Source organism: Mobula birostris, chromosome 8 (genome assembly GCF_030028105.1).
Source record: "Mobula birostris isolate sMobBir1 chromosome 8, sMobBir1.hap1, whole genome shotgun sequence".
Lineage (NCBI taxonomy): Eukaryota > Metazoa > Chordata > Chondrichthyes > Myliobatiformes > Myliobatidae > Mobula > Mobula birostris.
In genome coordinates, this window is record NC_092377.1 from 137288440 (window position 1) to 137309735 (window position 21296).

The 21296-nt window shown below is 41.9% G+C and overlaps 1 protein-coding gene across 1 annotated transcript in view; it reads left to right on the plus strand.

Moving 5' to 3' along the window:
• The window catches only part of LOC140201766 (putative aminopeptidase W07G4.4), a 73844-nt gene that overhangs the window by 47421 nt on the left and 5127 nt on the right, over positions 1 to 21296 (plus strand). Inside the window, exons 7-13 of the mRNA XM_072266396.1 lie at positions 2144 to 2268; positions 2785 to 2884; positions 9385 to 9460; positions 11057 to 11142; positions 11674 to 11778; positions 18846 to 18921; positions 19204 to 19322. Coding sequence (XP_072122497.1) covers positions 2144 to 2268; positions 2785 to 2884; positions 9385 to 9460; positions 11057 to 11142; positions 11674 to 11778; positions 18846 to 18921; positions 19204 to 19322 — 687 coding nt within the window. The remainder of the gene's footprint in view (positions 1 to 2143; positions 2269 to 2784; positions 2885 to 9384; positions 9461 to 11056; positions 11143 to 11673; positions 11779 to 18845; positions 18922 to 19203; positions 19323 to 21296) is intronic.

Here is a 21296-nt window from a genome sequence, read left to right on the forward strand (position 1 = left end):
TCTCCTAAGTTACAGAGAAAGGTTGAACAAGTTAGGTCTTTATTCTTTGGAGCGTGGAAGGTTGAGAGGGGACTTGATAGAGGTGTTTAAAATTATGAGGGGGATTGATAGAGTTGACATGGTTAGGCTTTTTCTGTTGAGAGTGGAGGAGATTCAAGCAAGAGGACATGAGTTGAGAGTTAAAGGGCAGAAGTTCAGGGGTAACATGAGGGGGAACTTCTTTACTCAGAGAGTGGTAGCTGTGTGAAACGAGCTGCCAGCAGAAGTGATTGAGGCAGGTTCGATGTTGTTGTTTAAAGTTAAATTGGATAGATATATGGACAGGAAAGGAAGGGAGGGTCATGGACCGAGTGCAGGTTGGTGGAACTAGGTGAGATTAGGAGTTCGGCACGGACTAGAAGGGCTGAGATGGCCTGTTTCCGTGCTGTAATTGTTATATGGTTATATATATATATGGAAAAGGGGATGAGGAATAGAGAGAAGGTGGGGGGCAGTACCAGAAGTTTGAGAAATCAATGTTCATGCCACCAGATTGCAATGTAAGGTATTGCTCCTCCAACCTGAGTGTGGCCTCATCATGATAGTAGAGAAGGCCATGGATGGACGTATGGGAATAGGACGTGGAATGAAAATGGGTGGCCACTGGGAGATCTCGCTTTTTCTGGCAGATAGAGTGTAAGTGTTCGGCAAAGTGTTCCCCCCAATCTACGTCAGCTCTCACCGATATATAAGAGGCCACAACGGGAACACCAAATTTAATAGATCCCCAACAGACTCAGGTGAAGTGTCGTCTCACTTGGAAGGACTGTTTGAGGTCCTGAATGGTAGCAAGGGTGGTGCTGTAGGTGCAGGTGTAACATTTGTTCTGCTTGCAAGGAGATCAGTGGGGAGAGATGAATGGACTAGGGAGTTTCACGGGGAGCAGTCCCTGTGGAAAGCAGAAAGTGGGGGGAGAGGGAAAGCTGTGGTTGGTGTAGGATGCTGTTGGAGATGGCAGAAGTTACAGCGAATTATGTGCTGGATGTGGAGGTTGATGAGGTGATAGATGAGGACAAGAGGGACCCTATCCCTGTTAGGGTGGTGGGAGGATTGGGTGAGGGCAGACATATGCAAAATGGAAGAGATGTGGTTGAGGGGTCAGAGATGGACCATGTGAATTTAAGGGCAGGGTGGAAGCTAGAGGCAAAATTGATAAAATTGTCAAGCTCAGAATGGGTGCATGAAGCAGTGCCAATGATGTCCCCAGTGTAGTGGAGGAAGAATTGTGGAGTATGTCTGGGGAAGGCTTCGAACATAGACTGTTCCATGTAGCTGATGAAGAGGTGAGCATAACTTGGGCCCATCCCTACCCATTGGGTTTGGAGAAAGTAGGAGGAGCCAAAGGAAAAATTGTTCAGGTGAGGACCAGTTCAGCCAATGGAGGAGGGATTGGTTGGTCCTTTGTCAAGAAGGAAGCAGAAAGCTTTGAGATCTTCCTGACGGGGATAGAAGTGTATAGGGACTGAACATCCATGCTGAAGATGTGCAGCGCCAGGGAATTGAAAATTACTGAAGAGATTGAGAGCATGAGAAGTGTCGCAGATGTAGGTGTGAAGAGACTGAATCAAGGTGTTTAGAATGGAATCGAAATGAGGACACAAGTTCAGTAGGACAGGAGCAGACAAGAGACAATGGGCCTACCCAAACAGTACTGTGTGTGTGTGTGTGTGTGTGTATATATATGTGTGTGTGTGTGTATATATATATATATATATATATATATATACATACATATACACACACATCGTTACTCACAAGGTTACTCAAATGTTATTGAAATATTAAATGCACAACATTTGGATCAGGTAGTATCTGTAGATACGGAAACAATTCTACTTAAAATTAATTATCTATCATCTACTTTAATTATTCGCAGTATCTGAGTTGTTCTGTGTAGTAATTATTAAAGTAATGATTGATAATCTTGGAGAGAGATGGAGGGGGGGATGTTTCCTTGGAATATATCTTTATTGTAAACAGAGTGCTAAATTAAAACATTTTTACATCTGTCATAAATTGGTTGATGTGATATGCTATGATCCATTTAAATTACTTTCAGAATGTTTTGCTGATTTACTAAGTCTGTTCCCATGTTATATTGCAGCCATTGGAAATATATGAAGCCCAAAAAGAGAAGTCTAATAAAGTAGATTATCTAGGTGTATGGGCGCCCAGTGAGGAGGAAGCGAAGAAACTTGTGAAACTGGCGTCAGCACTGGAGATGGGCAGGTAAGAACTACTGAAGGGCCATAAAATTACCAAGAATAGACAACATTGAAACAGCCATTAAAAACAAACTTATTAGCAAACTGATATCTCGTTTCTTTAGATTAAAATGGCATAACTGCATGAAGGTTTTTTTTTACATTTAACATGAAGAAAGTCCTGTGTAGCGTAATTTGGCAACTTTGATCTTGTTCTAAGCGTATTTCAAAAATACTGTCACTTCAGTTCACTCGGTTGAGATGATCCTCTGTCCAAAGTAAAAACTTTTAAAGGATTTATGTTAAATTGTTTAACACTGAATCACATTACAAATTTGATCATTAAAGTTATGAAACTGGAAGTCCAGAGATTCGTGTGGTTCCTTGTAAATGTTCATTTAGTGCAGGGGGTCCCAACCTTTTTTATACCACACATTTCTACCATTAGCAGCGGGATCCGTGAACCCCAGATTGGGAACCACTGTTTTAATGAGCTGTCTGCATCTACCAACTAATTTGACTTTAAGTTATCTCTTTCCAGGACTGTGTGCAGAGATATTGGTGGTTCTGACCCAGAGCGAATGGCTGCTCCAAAAGTGGCTAACTACGTTCAGAATATTTTTCATAATTCTGTTGTCACTGTAAGTGAGTGTTGACTTCAGCACAATGTTTGTTCTGAAGCAATTGAAAAATCTACTTTTTGCTTTCATGCACTTTATGAAACATTCCTGAAATCAGAGCATAGGAGCAACTTGACTCTGCCTACGTATGCCAGTTGAAGGAGCTGTCCAATTAGCTCCAATTTCCTGCTTTCTCCAATGCTCAGCAGAGTTATCCTCGCGTGTATTTAAAAGAAAAATACTGTTAAATTTGCTTCCACCATACTCGAAATACATTTGAGGACATGTACTTGGTTTATTTTTTTCTCCAAGTGGTCAAAAGTTCCCTATTTTCCCCCAATTATCTGCAGCAGAAATGAGTACCCTTGTTTTCATTTACCAAGTAGCTTTAAAATATTTGGTACTGGTTTAAATTGAGTTGCTTTTTATATCGTTCTGTTCTGGATTGTGAAGTGAATTAATCCTGTTGAAAACGTTAAAAAATAAATAAATAAATAAATTTCTTATAAACTATATATGACGATAGTAAGACATTAAGCAGAGTTAGGCTATCGGCCCATCGAGTCTGCTCTGCCATTCCATCATACCTGATTTATCATCCCTCTCAACCCCATTCTCCTGCCTTCTCTCTGTAACTTTTGATGCCCTGACTAATCAAGAACATATCAACCCAAAGACTTGGAATTCACAGCTGCATGTAGCAATGAATTCCACAGATTCACCTCTGGCTAAAGAAGTTCCTTTTCATCTATGTTCTAAATGGATATCCCTCTGTTCTGAGGTTGTGCCATCAAACACTCCTCATATGTTAACCCTCTCATTCCTGGAATCAATCTCGTGAACTCTCTTCAATTTCAGCAAATCTGTTCTTACATAAGGGGCCCAAAACTGCTCAATACTCCAAGTTTATAGGCATCCATTAGTCTCGTGAGACCATGGATTTGCGCCTTGCAAGGTTTCCAGGGCGGGGCGCAGGCTTGGGCAAGGTTGTATGGAAGACTGGCAGTTGCCCATGCTGCAAGTCTTTCCTCTCCATGCCACCGATGTTGTCCAAGGGAATGGCATGAGGGCCGATACAGCTTGGCACCAGTGTCGTTGCAGAGCAATGTGTGGTTAAGTGCCTCGCTCAAGGACACAACACGCTGCCTCAGCTGAGGCTCAAACTAGTGACCTTCAAATCACTAGACCGACACCTTAACCACTTGGCCACGTGCCGACACAATACTCCAAGTGCAGTGTAATTAATCCTGGCTCTTATATTCTAGTACACACTAAATGAATGCTACATCGTATTTTCCTTCCTTATCACTGACTTAACCTGCAAATTAGCCTTTAGGGAATCCTGCGCAAGGACTCCTTGTACATCTTTTTTTTTTGGATTTTCTCCCCGTTAAGAAAATAGTCAACACCTTTATTCCTTCAATCAAAGTGTATGACTATACATTTTCCTACACTATGTTCCATTGTCTATTTCTTTACCCATTCTCCCAATCTGTTCAAGTCTTTCTGCAGGCTCCCTTCTTCCTCAACACTACCTGTCCCTCCATCTATTTTGGTATCATCTGAAAACTTGGCCACAAAACCATAAATTCTGTCATTTAAATTGTTTTTGTATAGACTTTGACTATAAAGAGCCTTGACCAGTGGCCATCCAGACATTGTAAGCTTTGAGATGAGGAATTTTCAATCAGGTCCGTTGTTCAAGGATAAAAGGCAGCAGTGGATCAGTACAGGGGACGGGGGGTAGTGTGGAGATGATCTCACAGAGGAACATTGCGGTGGGTGAATCTCTGGCACTGAGTCTGCCACTGTGACTCAGAAGGGAAGTGGGGGGAGAAGAGGTATACTGTGGTGATAGTGGATTCATTAGTTAGGAAAATAGACAGGAAGTTCTCTAGGCAATAATGAGATTCCCAGATGTTATGTTACCTCTCGGGTGCCAGGGTTCAGGATATCTCAGATTAAGTCCTCAGCATTCTAAAGTGGGAGGGTGAACAGCCCAAGGTCCTGGCCCACGTAGGTATCAATGACATGGGCAGGACAAGTGTCGAGGTTCTACATGGGGAGTTCAGGGAGTTATGTGCTAAGTAAAGGACAGGACTTCCAGGGTTGTGATTTCAGGATTGCTGAATGTGCTATGTGCTAGTGAGGCCAGTACTAGGAAGATTGTACAGTTTAATACGTGGCTAAGGAATTGGTGGGGGGGAGGGGGCATAAGATTTTTGGATCATTGGACTCTCTTCCAGTGAAGGTAGGACATGTACAGAAGGGATGGTTTGCACCTGAACTGGGAGGGGAACTAAAATCCTAGCAGGAAGGTTTGTTAATCCTGTGCGGTGAGGTTTAAAGCAAAGCTGCAGGGGGATGGAAACCGGAGTGCCAGAACAGTTAGAGGAAAGGTTATGGAGGCAGATGTTGGTAATATGTGGCAAAGGAGTTGGTGTAGGAAGGACAGCATAAGATTTTTGGATCATTGGGTTCCCTTCCAGGGAAGGTGGGACCTGCACAGAAGTGTCAGCTTACACCTGAACTGGAGGGGGGCAAATATCCAAGTGGGAAGGTTTGTTAATGCTGTACATTAAACTAGAATTGCAGGGGAATGGGAACCAGAGTGCCAGAACAGTGGAGAGGTTTGTGGAGACAGATCTTGGTAAGACCTTAGACAAAATCAGGAATCAGAAGTTTGAGCATGGTGTGACTATTGTCCTGAGCTGCATATATTTCAATGCAAGAAGTATAATAGGAAAGGCAGAGAATAGTGCTGGTTTACAAACAGAAGCTATATGTAGTGAGGAGAGGCTGTTGATAGGGCAAAATTGCAGTCAACAGTGTGAGTAGCAACGTATAAAGTAGACAAATTCGAAAGGGGTGAATACAGGACTGAAGATGTTGTATTTGAACATACGCAGTATACGGAATAAGGTAGACGAACATGCAGCACAGTTGCAGATTGGCAAGTATGATGTTGACATCACTAATGGCTGAAAGAGTATAGCTGGGAACTAAATGTCCAAGGATACACACTGTAAGGACAGGCAGGAGGTGACGGCGTTGCTCTGTTGGTTAAAAAAAAACTCATAAGCAAGAGGTGACATAGGGCTGGAAGGTGTTGAATGGTGGAGAGAGCTAAGCAATTGCAAGGTTAAAAAGACCCGAATGGGAGTTGTATGCAGACTCCCAAACAGTAGTAAGGATGTGGCCTACAAATTACAATGGGAAATAGAAAATGCAGCCAAAAGGGCAATGTTACAATAGCCATGTGGAGGACTTCAACATGCAGGTAGATAATCAGATTGTTGCCGGATTCTAGGGGGGTAATTCCTAGATTGCCTACGAGCGGGCTTTTTAGAGCAGCTCTTGGTTGAAGCCACTAGAGGATCAGCTATCCTGGATTGGGTGTTATACACTAAACCAGAATTGATTAGAGAGCTTAAAGTAAAAGAACCCTTGGGGTCAAGTAATCATAATATGATCCTCAGGAGGACTAGAATATAAAGGCAAGGATGTAATGTTGAGACTTTATAAGGCACTGGTAAGGCCTCACTTGGAGTATTGTGAACAGTTTTGGGCCGCTTATCTTTTAAAGGATGTGCTGAAACTGGAGAGGGTTCAAAGGAGGTTCACAAAAATGATTCCAGGATTAAATGCCTTATCATATGAAGTGTTTGCCTCTGTGTCTGTATTCATTAGAATTCAGAAGAATGAGGGGTGACCTCATTGAAACCTATCGAATGGTGAAAGACCTTGATAGAGTGGATGTGGAGAGAATGTTTCCTGGAATTCATTGCCACAGGCAGCAGTAGAGGCCAAGTCTTTATGTATATTTAAGGCAGAGGTTGATAGATTTTTGATGGGTCAGGACATGAAGGGACATGGTGAGAAGGCAGGAAATTGGGGCTGAGAGGAAAATTGGATCAGCTGTGGCGGAATGGTGGAGTAGGCTCGATGGGCCAAATGGTGTAATTCTGCTTCTATCTCTTTTGGTCTTACAATGTGAAAATAAGTGATGCCAATATTGATCCCTGTGGACCCACTTGTCACTGGCAACCAACCGAAATAGGCTCCCCTTTTTCAAACTTTCTGTCTCCTGCCAACCAGCCAGTGCTCTATCCACGCTAGTGTCTCTCTTGTAATTCTCTTTAAACTTGTTAAGCAGCTTCATGCATGGCACCTTGTCAAATGCCTTCTAAGTATACAACATCCACTGTCTCTCTTTTATATCCTGCTTGTTATTTCCTTAAAGAATTCTAAAAGATTTGCCAGGCAAGAGTTCCCTTTAAGGAAATCATACTGACTTTGGCCTATTTTCTTTGTTCCCTGAAACCACATCCTTAATGATTGACTCCATCTTTCCAACCATTAAAGTCAGGTGTCAACTCTTCTGTAATCTTCTTTCTTCTGCCTCCCTCCATTCTTAAAGATTGAGGTAACATTTTCAATTATCCAGTCCTCTGGAACCATTCTAGAATCTAATGATTCCTGAAAGATCAGTACTAGTGATCTTTTTGGGCGGCATGGTAGCGTGATTGTAAGCACAACGCTTGACGGTGCAGACAGCCTGGGTTCAATTTCCTCCACTGCCCATGAGGAGTTTGTACGTTCTCCCCATGAAAGCGTGGCTTTCGTCCGGGTGCTCTGATTTCCTCCCACATTCCAAAGGCATAGTGGTTGGTGGGTAATTGGTCATTGTAATTGTCCTGTGATTGGGCTAGGATTAAATCAGGGGATCGCTGGGCGGCGCAGCTCGAAGGGCCGAAAGGGCTTATTCTGCACTGTATCTCAAAAATTAAAATAAAATAAATAATTATGTATCAGAAAAATCTGCTGACATCTTCTGTTATATTATTGGATAGATACCCTTCATATTTCATCTTTTCTCTCCTTATGGTTTTTATTTTTAGTTGCATTCTGTTGGTTTTTACAAACTTCCCAATCTTCAACTTCCCACTATTATTTGCTATATTAAATGCCTTCCCTTTTGCTCTTATGCTGTCTTTGACTTTCCTTGTTAGCCACGGTTGCCTCATCCTCCCTTTAGAATACTTCACCTTTGGGATGTACCTATTCTGCACCTTCTGAATAGCTCTCAGAAACTCCAGTCATTGCTGTTCTGCCATCATCCCTGCTAGTGTCCTTCCAGTCAACTTTGGGTAGTTCCTTTCTCATGCCTCTGTAATTCCCCTCACTCCACTGTAATACTGATACATCTAACTTCTGCTTCTCCCTCTTAAACTGTCTCCCAAGAATTCCTTTACCTTAAGCTCCCTAATCAAATCTGGTTCTTTACGCAACACCCAATTCAGAATTGCTTTTCCCTTAGTGGACTCAACCACAAGCTGCTCTTAAAAAGCCATCTTGTAGGCATTCTGCAAATTCTTTCTCTTGGGATCCAACATCAACCTGATTTTCTTAATCTAGCTGCATATTGAAATTCTTCCCCGCACCCCCCACCCCGACTCTTGTAACATTGCCCTTTTGTATGCGCCTTTTCTATCTCTTCTTGTAATTTGAAGCCCACATCCTGGGTACTGTTCAGAGGGTTGTATATAACTTCCGTCAGTGCCTCTTTACTCTTGCAGTTTCTTAATTCTACCCGCAAGAATTCTACATCTTCCAGTCGTATGTCACCTTTTTCGAAGGATTTGATTTCACTTTTTTAGCAAAAGAGCTACCCCATTCCCTCTGCTTACCTGCTCATCCTTTTGATGCAATGTGTGTATTTGAATGTTAAGCTCCCAACTGTGATCTTCTTTCAGCTACCACTCAGTGATCCCTGCCAATATCAAACTGTGCCACAAGATCATCTACCTTATTCTGTAAACTACGTGGATTCAAATATTACACTTTCAGTCCTGTATTCATCCTTTTCTAATTTGCTCTCTTGTTACACTTCAACTCATCCCACTGACTGCAATATTGCCCTATCATTTGCTTGTCTTTCCTCACAGTCTCACTACACAACGCATTGACTTGTTCACCAACTGCCCCATCACCAGCCCTTTCACTCTGGTTCCCATCCCCCAACCAGATTAATTTAAATCCTTCCCAACTGCTCTAGCACACCTGCCCATAAGGATATTAGACCCCACTGTGTTCAGGAGTAACCTGTCCTTTTTTTACACGTCATATCTTCTCCAGAAGAGATCTCAATGATCCAGAAATCTGAAACCTTGCACTACTTCCTCAGCCACTTGTTCATCTGTACTATCATCCTATTCCTGTCCTGACTAGCACATGGTACTGGGAGTAATCCAGAGATGACTACCTCGGACATTTTGCTCTTCAGCCTCTTCCCTAACTCCCTATACTCACTGCGCAGGACCTCCTCCCTCTTTTGACCTTTGTGCACCACAACTTCTGGCTGCTCGCCCTCCCTGTTGAAAATCTTCTGCAGCTGCTCTTGAAGTGATATAGTATATATAGTTAATAGGTATCTAGCTATTCATAAGGATGTGTATTTTTGATCAGAGTTTACTTTCAGTTAAAGCTAGTTTAAAGTGATTTTTTTTTTTTTTTGCCAGGTTTCAGTGACTTGTGATTTAAGTACTCTGCAGGCGGAATACCCATGCTTGGCGGCAGTCAATCGCTGTGCTAAAGGTCAGTTGATGCATTCAATTGCATTCTGAATAAAAAATGTAGTTTTGATACGCTGCACTTGCTCCATGTGCTAGAATCCAATATAGTTGCCTCTTCCCACCCTGCCAAAACGCCAAATGTTTATTTCCCCTCGATTGATGCTGCCTGACTTACTGAGTTCAAGTTGTGCAATGCACACATACAATGCTGGAGGAAATGAATTCTTTCAATGAGTTTGGTCTTTCTATTGTAGCAATCTACCAATCAAACTCCACAGGTAGACCAGCATCTGTGGGGTGGCAGGAGGCAGAACTGTTGACACTTTAGGGTAAGATCCTGAATCAGGTCTGAGGGTGGAGAGGGAAGATGCTAGTATACAGAGGTGAGGTGGAGTGGTGGGAAAGGAGCTGGAGGTGATTGGTGGTCTGAAGGGTGAAACATGATGGGCAGGTTGTGCCAGGGAAGGGAGGGGCAGGGAAGAGTTTGGAGACAATAACTAGTGAATGATGGAGGCAGATAAAGAGAATGTCAATGTCTCCCAACTCACTCCCCTCCCTTGCCTTTTCACCTCCCATACTCACCTTTAACTTGTGACTTAGCCCTTTGCGCTCTCAGCTCTGATGGAGAGTTTTGACCTGAAAGTGACAGAAGGAGTTAGAACATTCACCCCTCAGAGATGCAGATCAACTCAGTGAATTCCTCCAGCAGGTTGCTGTTTCAGGTTGTAGTACAGGTTGACCTTCACTAATCCAACTACCTGTAATCCGGTTCCTTCAATAATCTGGCATTGATTATGCTTAATGTGATCCTTCTGTAATTTGGCATTTTCACTAATCCAGCACTCCTCAGGTCCCAGTGGTGTCGGATTAGTGAAGGTCGACCTGTATCTGTAATCTCTTGTGCCTCTATCTTTGTTAATCCACTTTATTTCTGTGGCTTCCAAATTATACAGAATCCACTACAAGTCCATAAAGTTGTGATTAATTGACATTTCCTTTTTAACCTGTTATACATTTCATAGCACTAGAATTTGGGAGTCAATGAAAGCAAATTGTATGCACTCCATAAGACTGTAATTTCAGAGTGGTTGAATTCTGATGTTTTTATTCTAATCATGTGATCCTATAATTCTGCACATGGAAATTTCAGTAATGTTACTTCCTTCTTTCAAAAGAATCAGAAGAGAATGGAAAACTGCAATGAGGCAGAGTGTAAGAAAGTTAAGATGTTAACGTGCATTAGATTTCAAAAGTGATTATCAGGCAAAATAGTATAAGAGGACGGGTCCTTTTGAGGCAAAAGTGAGAACTAACGTGTCTGTGGATGCTGAGGGCAGTGTTTATCTTCGAGAGTGTTTCCAAAGTCATAGTGAAGACTGATAGTCACTGCAAAATTTTTTGTTACCTCATTCTGGGGTGGTGGGGGTCGGTCTTCCAATCTGAAGTGTTGGGAATGTAATTCTGGTACTTAAGTCGTTAAAGTTTTTAGTGATCTATTCAAAGCAAATTTTTAGTTTTGCATTCTCAAGATAGATTCTACTGTATGTGGCCATTTAATGGACTAAATGGTGATGTATAAAAATAGTTGTTTTTCTTTCCCTCCTTTAAATCTCTTCAGATGTACAACGTCACCAGGCACGGGTTATTATACTGGACTATAATGGAGAAGGTGCCAAAGAAAAAACACTCCTGCTTGTTGGCAAGGTATAAATCTGTGTAATGGATCAAAATTGATGCCTTATTGTTTTAATGGTACTGCAATGTTTTTATCATTTCAGTTAATTTTTAATACCAGCCCTCTGCAATGGTAAACATCTTATGATTATAATTTAATTGGTCTGAACTGAAATTACAATTGGAAACTGCTGGAAACACTCAGATGCAATGGCCTTTTCCCTGAAATGGTAATTGTTCCTTTTTCCACAGATTTTGTCTGACCTGCTGTGTTTCTGGTATTTTGCTTTCATTCATTCCCAAGCACCTGTTTGAAGAGGTTGGATGAGGGATTTAGGAATGGATGAAGTAACTACTTGATTTAAGTAATTAATATCTCAAATAGACTTTCAGATGGTATAGAGTTGGTGGGACCCTAGGGTATTTTGTATGACCGAACTGTCATCATTAACAATTTGGGCAAATTTATTTCAAAAAAGATTTGGAATGATTTACATTTGTATTGACTATTTGATACCAGTTACATAATTGTTTATATTTTTATTAAAAAATTGTTCCCAGGGAGTAACCTATGATACTGGTGGTGCAGACATCAAAGCAGGTGGCATTATGGCAGGAATGCACAGAGATAAATGTGGAGCTGCTGCTGTTGCTGGGCTATTCCAGGTACAAGCTATCTTCTGGTGATTATTTAAGTTGGTCCATGACTTGCCTCAGCCATGCTTCTTTAATTTTTGTTCCTACTGGTGTGAGCACCAGGCTGCATCTCCTTTTTCAAGAGACCCGAGTCTATGCAGTCAGAAATAGCGCTGTTAGCAAAGTAATGCTGATAATTATTAAGACCACTAAACATAAGACATAGGAGCAGAATTAGGCATTTTCGTCCATCAAGTCTTCTGCACCATTCCATCGTGGCTGATTTATTTTCCCCAAAACCTTTGATGCCCTTACTAATTAAGAACCTATTAACTTCTGCTTGAAATATACACAATGACTTGGCCTAGCCACCTGGTGGTGTAGTGGCATCCGCACCAGACTTCGGGGTAAGTGGTCCTGGGTTCGAATCCAGCCGGCTGTCTGCACACTTTCCATCTGTGCTGGGTTGAGTGTCAAGCTAGTAACTCAGCCTCGTAAATAACAGTCAAATACTAAAGAAGTGGCACCCGAGACACCAGAAGAACAACAACGACTTAGCCTACAGAGACTCAGTAGCCTCTGCTTAAAGAAATTCCTCCTCTTCGCTGTTCTCAATGATGTCCTAGTGATGAGTAAATGAGATTTAATGCAAATTGGGAAACGGAGCATCAGGTCTGTTCTTTCAAACTGGCATGTTTCTAATTTTTATTTTCTCTCCTATCTTCTCTCACTCCCTTGCCACCATGACTCTATTTCTCCTGATACCTTCACTTTCCTATCACCCTCCCTTCCACATTCCACCAACTCTTCCTTTCTTTACCCGTGCCTATCTATTTTGCACTTGCACCTGAAACACTGACCAAATGTTACCTGTGCCACCAATTTGGAACGTACTTTGTTACCAGACTGTGATCTTCCTGTTAGAAACAGGACATCACACCAATCTGCACACTTTAAGAGAATAAAACTACAGCTCTGAAAATCCTTGAGTATCCGGTAACCCTGTGGTCTCTGCTTCGGAGGCCGATGCTAGAACGTCTTGAAAGAGGTTGAACCATCGCAAGAAGACAGCTCCTGATAGTGTACCTAGTAGGGGTCTGAAAACATGTGGAAACCAACTGACGTTGCATCCAGAGACATTTTCAGTCTCTCATTGCTGTAGACAGAAGTTCCCACCTGCTTCAAAAGGGCGACAAGTATACCAGTGCCCAAGAAGAGAAGGGTGAGCTGCTTTAACAACTATCACCCAGTAGCACTCACATCTACTGTAATGAAGTGCTTTGAGAGATTAGTTATAACTAGTCATCTCCTGCCTAAGTCAGGACCTGACCCACCACAATTTCCCTTTCGCCACAATTAGTCTACAGTGGGTTGGCTCTTCACACAGCCTTGGTACACCTGAACAATGCTAATACTTGCATCAGGCTGCTGTTAGTCGACAGCAGCTCAACGTTTAACACAGTCATTCTTACAGTTCTGATCAAAAAGCTCCAAAACCAGGGCCTTTGTATCTCCCTCGTCAATTGGATCCTTAACTTCTGTACCGGAAGACCACAATCTGTGTGGATCAGAAATACTATCTCCACCTCGCTGATACTCAACATTGGTGCACCTCAAGGATGTTTGCATAGCCCACTGCTCTACTCTCTCTACTCTCATGACTTGTGTGGCTAGACACAGCTCAAATGCCATTTATAAATTTGCTGACGACACAACTATTGTTGGCAGAACAATAGACTGTGACGAGGAGGCGTACAGGAGCGAGATAAATCAGCTGGTTGAGTGGTGTCGCAGAAACAACCTTGCACTCAATGTCTGTAAGACCAAAGAACTGATTGAGGACTTCAGAAAGGATAAAATGAGGGAACACACGTCAGTCCTCATAGAGTGATCAGAAGCAGAAAGAATGAGAAATTTCAAGTTCCTGGTTCTCAGCATCGCTGAGGATCTATCCTGGGCCCAACATATCGATGCAGTTACTAAGAAGGCACAACAGTAGCTGTCATTCATTAGGAGCTTGAGGAGATTTGGAATGTCACCAAAGACATTTGCAAATTTCTACAGATGTACCATGGAGGGCATTCTGTCTGGCTGCATCACTGTCTGATATGAGGTGTGGGGCAAGCCACTGCACAGGATCGAAATAAGCTGCAGAGAGTTGTAAATTCAGTCAGCTCCATGGGTACTAGCCTCCCCAGCATGCAGGTCATCTTTAAGGAGCAATGTCTCAAAAAGGCAGCATCTATCTTTAAGGACCCACGTGATCTAGGACATGCCTTGTTCTCATTGCTACCATCACAGAGGTGGTACAGGAGCCTGAAGGCATGCACTCAACGATTCAGGAACAGCTTCTTTCCGTCTGCTATCAGATTTCTGAATGGACATAGAATCCATGACCACTACCTCACTACTTTTTTCTCTATTTTGCACTACTTACTTAATTTGACATTTTAAAATATATATACTTACTGTATTTATATATGTCCTGACGAAGGGTCTCGGCCCAAAATGTCGACTGTACCTCTTCCTATAGATGCTGCCTGGCCTGCTACATTCACCAGCAACTTTGATGTGTGTTGCTTGAAATTCCAGCATCTGCAGATTTCCTCGTGTATACTTACTGTAATCTATTTTAGTTATTATGTATTACAATGTACTACTGTTGCATAACAATAAATTTCACAACGTATGCCAGTGATTTCAAACCAGACTCTGATTCTTACATTGTCTTCCTGAAACATTCACCAAGCCTCCATCTGAATAAACATTCAGAAGTTAAATAATTTCTACAAATTAATCTCTCCCATACCAGCACTGTTAGTATTGGACAGTGTCTACAGGAAGGCATTGCATCTTTGAAAGGAAACTGGTATGTTGAATATGTAAATTCCATATTTTATGGTTGTGCTGTAAGGTTTAGACATGTTTCACAGCACCACGCTAATGTATAATATAGTTATGTGATTGTTGCTATTATCCTTTTAATATATTCACAGAAACAGGCCTTTCCATTCACCACATCCATGCCAACCACATATCTTGATATACTAATCCCACTTTCCAGCATGTGGTTTATAGCCCACTATTCCTTGACAATTTGTATGCTTGTCCAGAGGCGCTTTCAATTTTGGGCAACTCTGCTACCACCATCTGTGTGTTCCAGATTCTGACCACCCTCTGGGTGGGAAAAAAATACTCCCCCAGATCACATTTAAAACTCACTCTGAACCTATGCCCTCTAGTGTTAGGCTCCTCTGCAATGAAGAAAACCGCCAAATATGCTTTCCCTTTCATAAAACGGTTGACATTGTCTGAATGCTTTGTTTTTCTAAGTGCACAGCCATGATGTTTTAAGAATAGACTCAAACTTTTTGCGATGAATTGGCTTGTTTCCTGCATGCTGTCTATCCTTTTAATTTCATGGGAGTTACGTTTTTTATTTTCCAAGCTAATGCCATTTTCACCAAATCTAGGGAACTCTGGAAAATTCAAACCAGCAATTGCACAATTTCGGTAGCCATTTGGATTGCATTTTATCCTGCCCCCTGAGTTTGCCGCCTTTCCAAATTTCTGATTTACAGTTATTGCTGGGATGTTCCAGGCATCCTCAAAGACATCTTTTTTTATTGTCAATCCTGGAGTCTTTCTGTAGCACTAACACTCATTTTATTAAATTTCTTTCTTTTTAAATATGTAGAAACTCTTGCTATTTCTACCAGCATGACTTTATAGTATTGTCTTTCCTTATTAATCTTTGTCATTAAGTGTTTCTTTGTATTTTTCCCAATCTTATCACGTGCTCTCTGTTTTTGACTGTTTTCTTTGAGTTTGATATTCTATTTGTAAATTGTGTGTGAAATCAGCCATACTCACAGCACTGATGTCTCCACGTATCATTTGGACAGCAATGACTCCCATTCTGAACAAGATTATTCATGTCAGCATATGCAGCTATGATTTTGTGCTAATGAAGAAAATCCAAACCAGCGCAGAATCCGAGGTTGAAAGGTGTGATTTATTTTTAACAGATCTGTTGAAAGTGCAGATTTATGTCGAAGTTCATGAAGGCAAGACAGTGGATATTGACTACATAGACTTTAGCAAGGCCTTTGACAATGTCCTATATGGGAGGTGGGATCTGAGCCAGCTGGAAAAGTGGCAAATGTAATTTAATATAGACAAGCGTGAGCTACTGGATTTGGGAGGACCAACCAAGGTAGGACTTGCACAGTGAGCGGTAGGACACTGACGGGTAGAGTGGAACAGAGGGATCTGGTAGTACAGGTCCATAATTCCTTGAAAGTGGTGTTACAGTAGGGCAACTGCCGGTCTTCCATACAACCTTGCCCAGGCCTCAGTCAACATCGAAATCAAGGGACGGCCGAAGAAGACGACAGTAGGATATAATTGTAAAGGCACTTTGGCATTCAATAATACCATGCTCTCAAAAATAACCAATAAGGTCCAATGCCTTGGCCTCAATACCTCTTTACTCAACGGGATCTCAATTTCCTCACCTGCGGACCCCAGTCAGTTCGCATTGTCACCAACATTCCCTCCACAATCTCCATCAGCACAGGTGCCCCACAAGGCTGTGTGCTTAGTCCCCTGCTCTACTCCTTTATACTTATCACTGTGTGGCTAAGTACAGCTCCAATGACAGATTTCAGTTTGCTGATGATACCACTATCATTGGCCAATTCAAAGGTGCCGACGAATCAGCATATAGGGAGGAGACTGAAAATCTGGTTGAGTGGTGCCACAAACAACAACCTCACTTAATGTCAGCAAGACCAAGCAGCAGATTATTGACCAAGGAGGAAATTGGAGTCTGAGTTAGCTGTCGATGGAAAATCAGAGGTGGAGATGGTTAGAAACTTTAATTCCTCGGTGTTATTATTTCAGAGGATCTGTACTTGGTAAGTGTCATTACAAAGAAGGCATAGCCGAACCTCAATTTCCTTAGATGTTTGCAAAGACTTGACATGTCATCTAAAACTTTGACAAACTTCTGTAGATGTGCAGTGGAGAATATATTGACTGGATGCATCACAGCCTGGTATGGAAACAGCATGCCCAGGAAATCCTACAGAAAGAGTGTATACGGCCCTGTTCATTGTGGATAAAATCTTCCCAGCCATTGAGCACGTGTACATGGAGCACTGTCACAGGAAAGCTATGTTCTCTTCTCACTACTGCTATCAGGAAGGAGGTACAGGAGGCACAGGACCTACAAAACAAAGTTCAGGAACAGTTGTTGCCCCTCAACCATCAGACTCTTAAGCAGAAGGAATAACTTCACTCACTCCAACACTGAACTGTTTCCACAACCAATGGGCTCACTTTCAAGGTCTCCTCATCTCATGTTCTCTACTTTTGCCTATTATTATTTTTCATTTCTTTGTATATACTGTGAATGTCTGCAAGAAAATGAATCTCAAGGTTGTATGTAGCAATGTATTTGTATTTGGATAATTTACTTTGAACATTAAGTATTGAGTTACAGGAGTAGGATGTTATTTTGAAGTTGTATAAAATGTAGGTGAGGCATAATATGGAGTACTGTTGTAACGTGGATGAAATCACTGGGGAGACAGAGTCACTGGTAGGTACAAAGCAGCTTCTTTATTCGACACAACAAGGTACAGCAGGCATCTACGGACGGAGACGCTTTCCACAGAAAGGTCTGCTAGCTCAGTGTGGGCTGGATATTTATATGCTATACACAAAGGCAATTGCTACTTAAAAAGTTACAGACAATGCTTCCTTTTGAAGCTATATACAAAATGTCACACCATCCTTTCCTTCTGACACCAACATGTCTGGGTTGGTGTCCACAGCCTTTAGGATTTATTTGGCATTTTACGTGCTAACGTAGAAGACAATTAATATCTATAATGTATAGATAATACTGTCTTCGAAACTACAACATCAGGTCAAACTACGGCACCAGAAGCATCTGGTATTCACGCCTTTTTAGGAAGCGCATTGTTGTGGACTCAATCCACAGTACTTTGCCAAATAGAAGTCTGGTGGCCAAAGTCATTTAAATGTAAACAAGTCATCTACCCAAAAAAACTCACTCTAACAATTGTGTGCAGTTATTGAGAGATGTCAATAAGATTGGAAAAAATGCAGAGAAGATTTACAAGGGTGTTCCCAGGATTTCAGGACCTGAGCTATAGTAAAAAGTTGAATAGGTTAGTACTTTACTCCCTAGAGCTTGGAAGAATGAGGAGAGATTTGATAGAGATATACGAAATTGAACGTTATAGATAGGGTAAATGCAAGTGGGTTTTTTCCACTGAGATTGGGTTGAATTACGACAAGAGGTCATGGGTAAAGGGTGAAAGGTGGAATGTTTAAGGAGATCATGGGGGGGGACTTCTTCACTCAGAGGGTCGTGAGAGTGTGGAACGAGCTGCCAGCGGAAGTGATGGGTGGGGGTTTGATTTCAACACTTATGAGAAATTTGGATAGAAATTTAGCGAGGAGTATGGAGGGCTATGGTCTGGGTGTGGGTCGATGGGATAGGCAGATTATTAGTTCAGATAGGCCGAAGGGCCTGTTTCTGACTAGTGTTCTATGACTAGGAGAAGCATTTCCGGTTCACTGTGGGTGTTGCCTTTAAACTGTCAGACAGCACTGTGGGTCTGCATTCAGACATGTTTACCGGAAACATAAACGAGAAAATCTGCAGAGGCTGGAAATCAAAGCAATACGCACAAGAAGCTGGAGGAATTCAGCATGCCACGCTTACTGACCTCCTCCAGTGTTTTGTGTGTAATGTTTAGTGGAAAACTCCTCTCAGTAAGTCCAAGTACAGTTGTTGGTGAAGCTATGTCGAAAGGTCTTTTCATGCTATGTGTATATTGCCTCAAATGGCGTAGTAATATCTGAAGTCAGTTGATCAGTTGTAATTATCTTAACTCAAGTTTCATCTCATTTTTAAGCTCGTGTTAACTGATGTGCAGGAGTTAAGTAGCCGGAGCAATTTACTTGAAAGCAAAGCCATTTATGTTACAAGGTTGAGATCATCTAGGTCTCTGAAATTTTACCTATTGTTTATTAATGATTTGAATTATCTCCAAATACAGGTACTTTCAATCCTGAAACCCAGAGGAATCCGAGTAATGGGTGCAATGGCAATGGTCAGGAACAGTGTTGGATCAGGTACTGTCAATTTGAAAGGATGTGATCAAGCAGACTATTTGTAGCAGTTCCACAGTACTGCTCTGTGCACGTTTCCTTAGATGGTATTGCTTGGGTGAAGTTCTGATTAATCAACAGTTGAATCAGAGCCAGAAATAGAAACAGTTTTCTATTTGTCTTAAAATCCTACTAAATTTTTGGATGGTGACTATATTTTCAGAGACAGATGTTACTGTTAAATTTGTCTCTAATGTACATGTAATTTAATTCTACTGTTTGAACCTGTGGTGTTCACTTGTGTAGATTGCTATGTGGCTGATGAGATTATCACATCTCGGGCAAAGAGAAGAATTCGGGTTGGAAATACAGATGCTGAAGGGCGGATGGCAATGGTGGATCTCCTCTGCCACATGAAGGAAAGGGTGTGTATTCTCCCACCGTTGAAGAAAACCTGCTTGAATTCCAAATCCAGCAAGGACATCTGTCCACAGGGTTAACACAAAATAAATTCTGCTCCCTCCTGTTCTGTTTTCTTATTTTGAAAGAATGTTTACTAGTAATATCTGTTGTGATTGTTGAACCAATCAACATTGAAGCTAGAGCAGGAAGATACAAAGGTTTTTTTGATATTCTGAAGGGAATCTATTTCTCCTCAATCCACACAATCTTTTATACCTTTAAAACGCAGAATAGTGAATGATTAACTACAGTTTCAATGACTATTCTCACCACCTTAACTGACATGTAGAATATACTTAGGGGACTTTGCAGACTTACTGTACATATTTACAATAGTTGAACATCCCACATAGAACTCCTCTGAATATTGAAATACTGGTGGCTACCTGAAAGATCCTTAGCATGACCTCCAGAATTCCAAAGTAAACTTTTGTTCGTGTTGAGGGATAGCTCCCTGAATATACAGCTCACTAAAATATTAATCATCCTGAGGGAGGAAGGAGTGGAGGCTGGCTATGAGCAGAAGAGGCTGAAGTGCTCAGACCCGTCAGCCGGCTGAAAGACCATCATCTACCCTGTGGAGGGAGGATGTGTGGCTTCGTTGGCTCATCGACGACAAAGTTACTCCATGATATGGCAGTGACTGGCGTGGGACTCAGGAGGGCCAACAGAGAGCTGGCTGAAGAGGTAGGAAAGGACAGTTTTTGACTGTGGCTGAGGAAGGACAGAATTTGGGGGACCGACTAAGCCCATTGAAAGCTGCAGGGGGCGGCAAGGAGATGTCCTGCCCTCAGGAGATGTACTTGGGCTAGGGGAGCGAAACATCAATGAATAGTGGTCCCTGGCTGATAACCCTGCAGATGACCTAAGGGCACTGTTGGAGGCATGGTAGACAGCAATGGCGAGCAGGAAACATCTTCCAGTGACTAATGGACATGTCCTGAACTGTACATTAAATGGCAAGGATTCACCTTTAATGATGTGTTAAATTAAGGGCATGGCCACTTAATGCTAATGCCTGATCTCATCCTGAAGTTTTCCATGACCACCAATTAACACTAACATGCATTGTCTTCTCTGTGCAGTTTCAATGGTACAGAATCAGTACCACACCCAATGATTGGATTTGATGCCTTTAAAATATCTGAAATTAAATCATGAGCAGGTTTAATTTACTGAAACAACACACATCAAAGTTGCTGTTGAACGCAGCAGGCCAGGCAGCATCTCTAGGAAGAGGTACAGTCGACGTTTCGGGCCAAGACCCTTCGTCAGGACTAACTGAGCTAGTAAGAGATTTGAAAGTGGAAGGGGGAGATCCAAAATGATAGGAGAAGACAGGAGGGGGAGGGATGGAGCCAAGAACTGGACAGGTGATTGGCAAAAGGGATATGAAAGGATCATGGGACAGGAGGCCCAGGGAGAAGGAAGAGGGGGGAAAAACCCAGAGGATGGGCAAGGGGTATAGTCAGAGGGACAGAGGGAGAAAAAGGAGAGAGACAGAGAAATAATGTGTGTATATAAATAAATAACGGATGGGGTTTCTGACACGTGTATTAATTTACTGAATATTGGTTCTCATTCTAATATCTGCCATCTACAGTTTCCTAACTCCAGAATAATCACTGAAGAGTGTGAGATGAAGAAATGTATGGAGTTCATTTATGATGGGAGCACCTTCTGTTAAAGTTTGTACATTAATTGAAACAAGGTCCTGAGGGTTTCTGACAAGATGGCTGTGTTGAAGATGTTTGCTCTTTAGCATGAATCTAGATGTGGGGGGGGGGAGTTGTTACCGTTTTAACAAATCTTTTCTGCATCTGATGGTTTCTCTTTTCAGTTTGGACTGAAGTCATTGATCTTATTCCTCTTGATAAGTTCGTACTGGCATTTCATTTAGGATTTCTAAAAGGCTGAATAGCATTTTGCCTGTATCA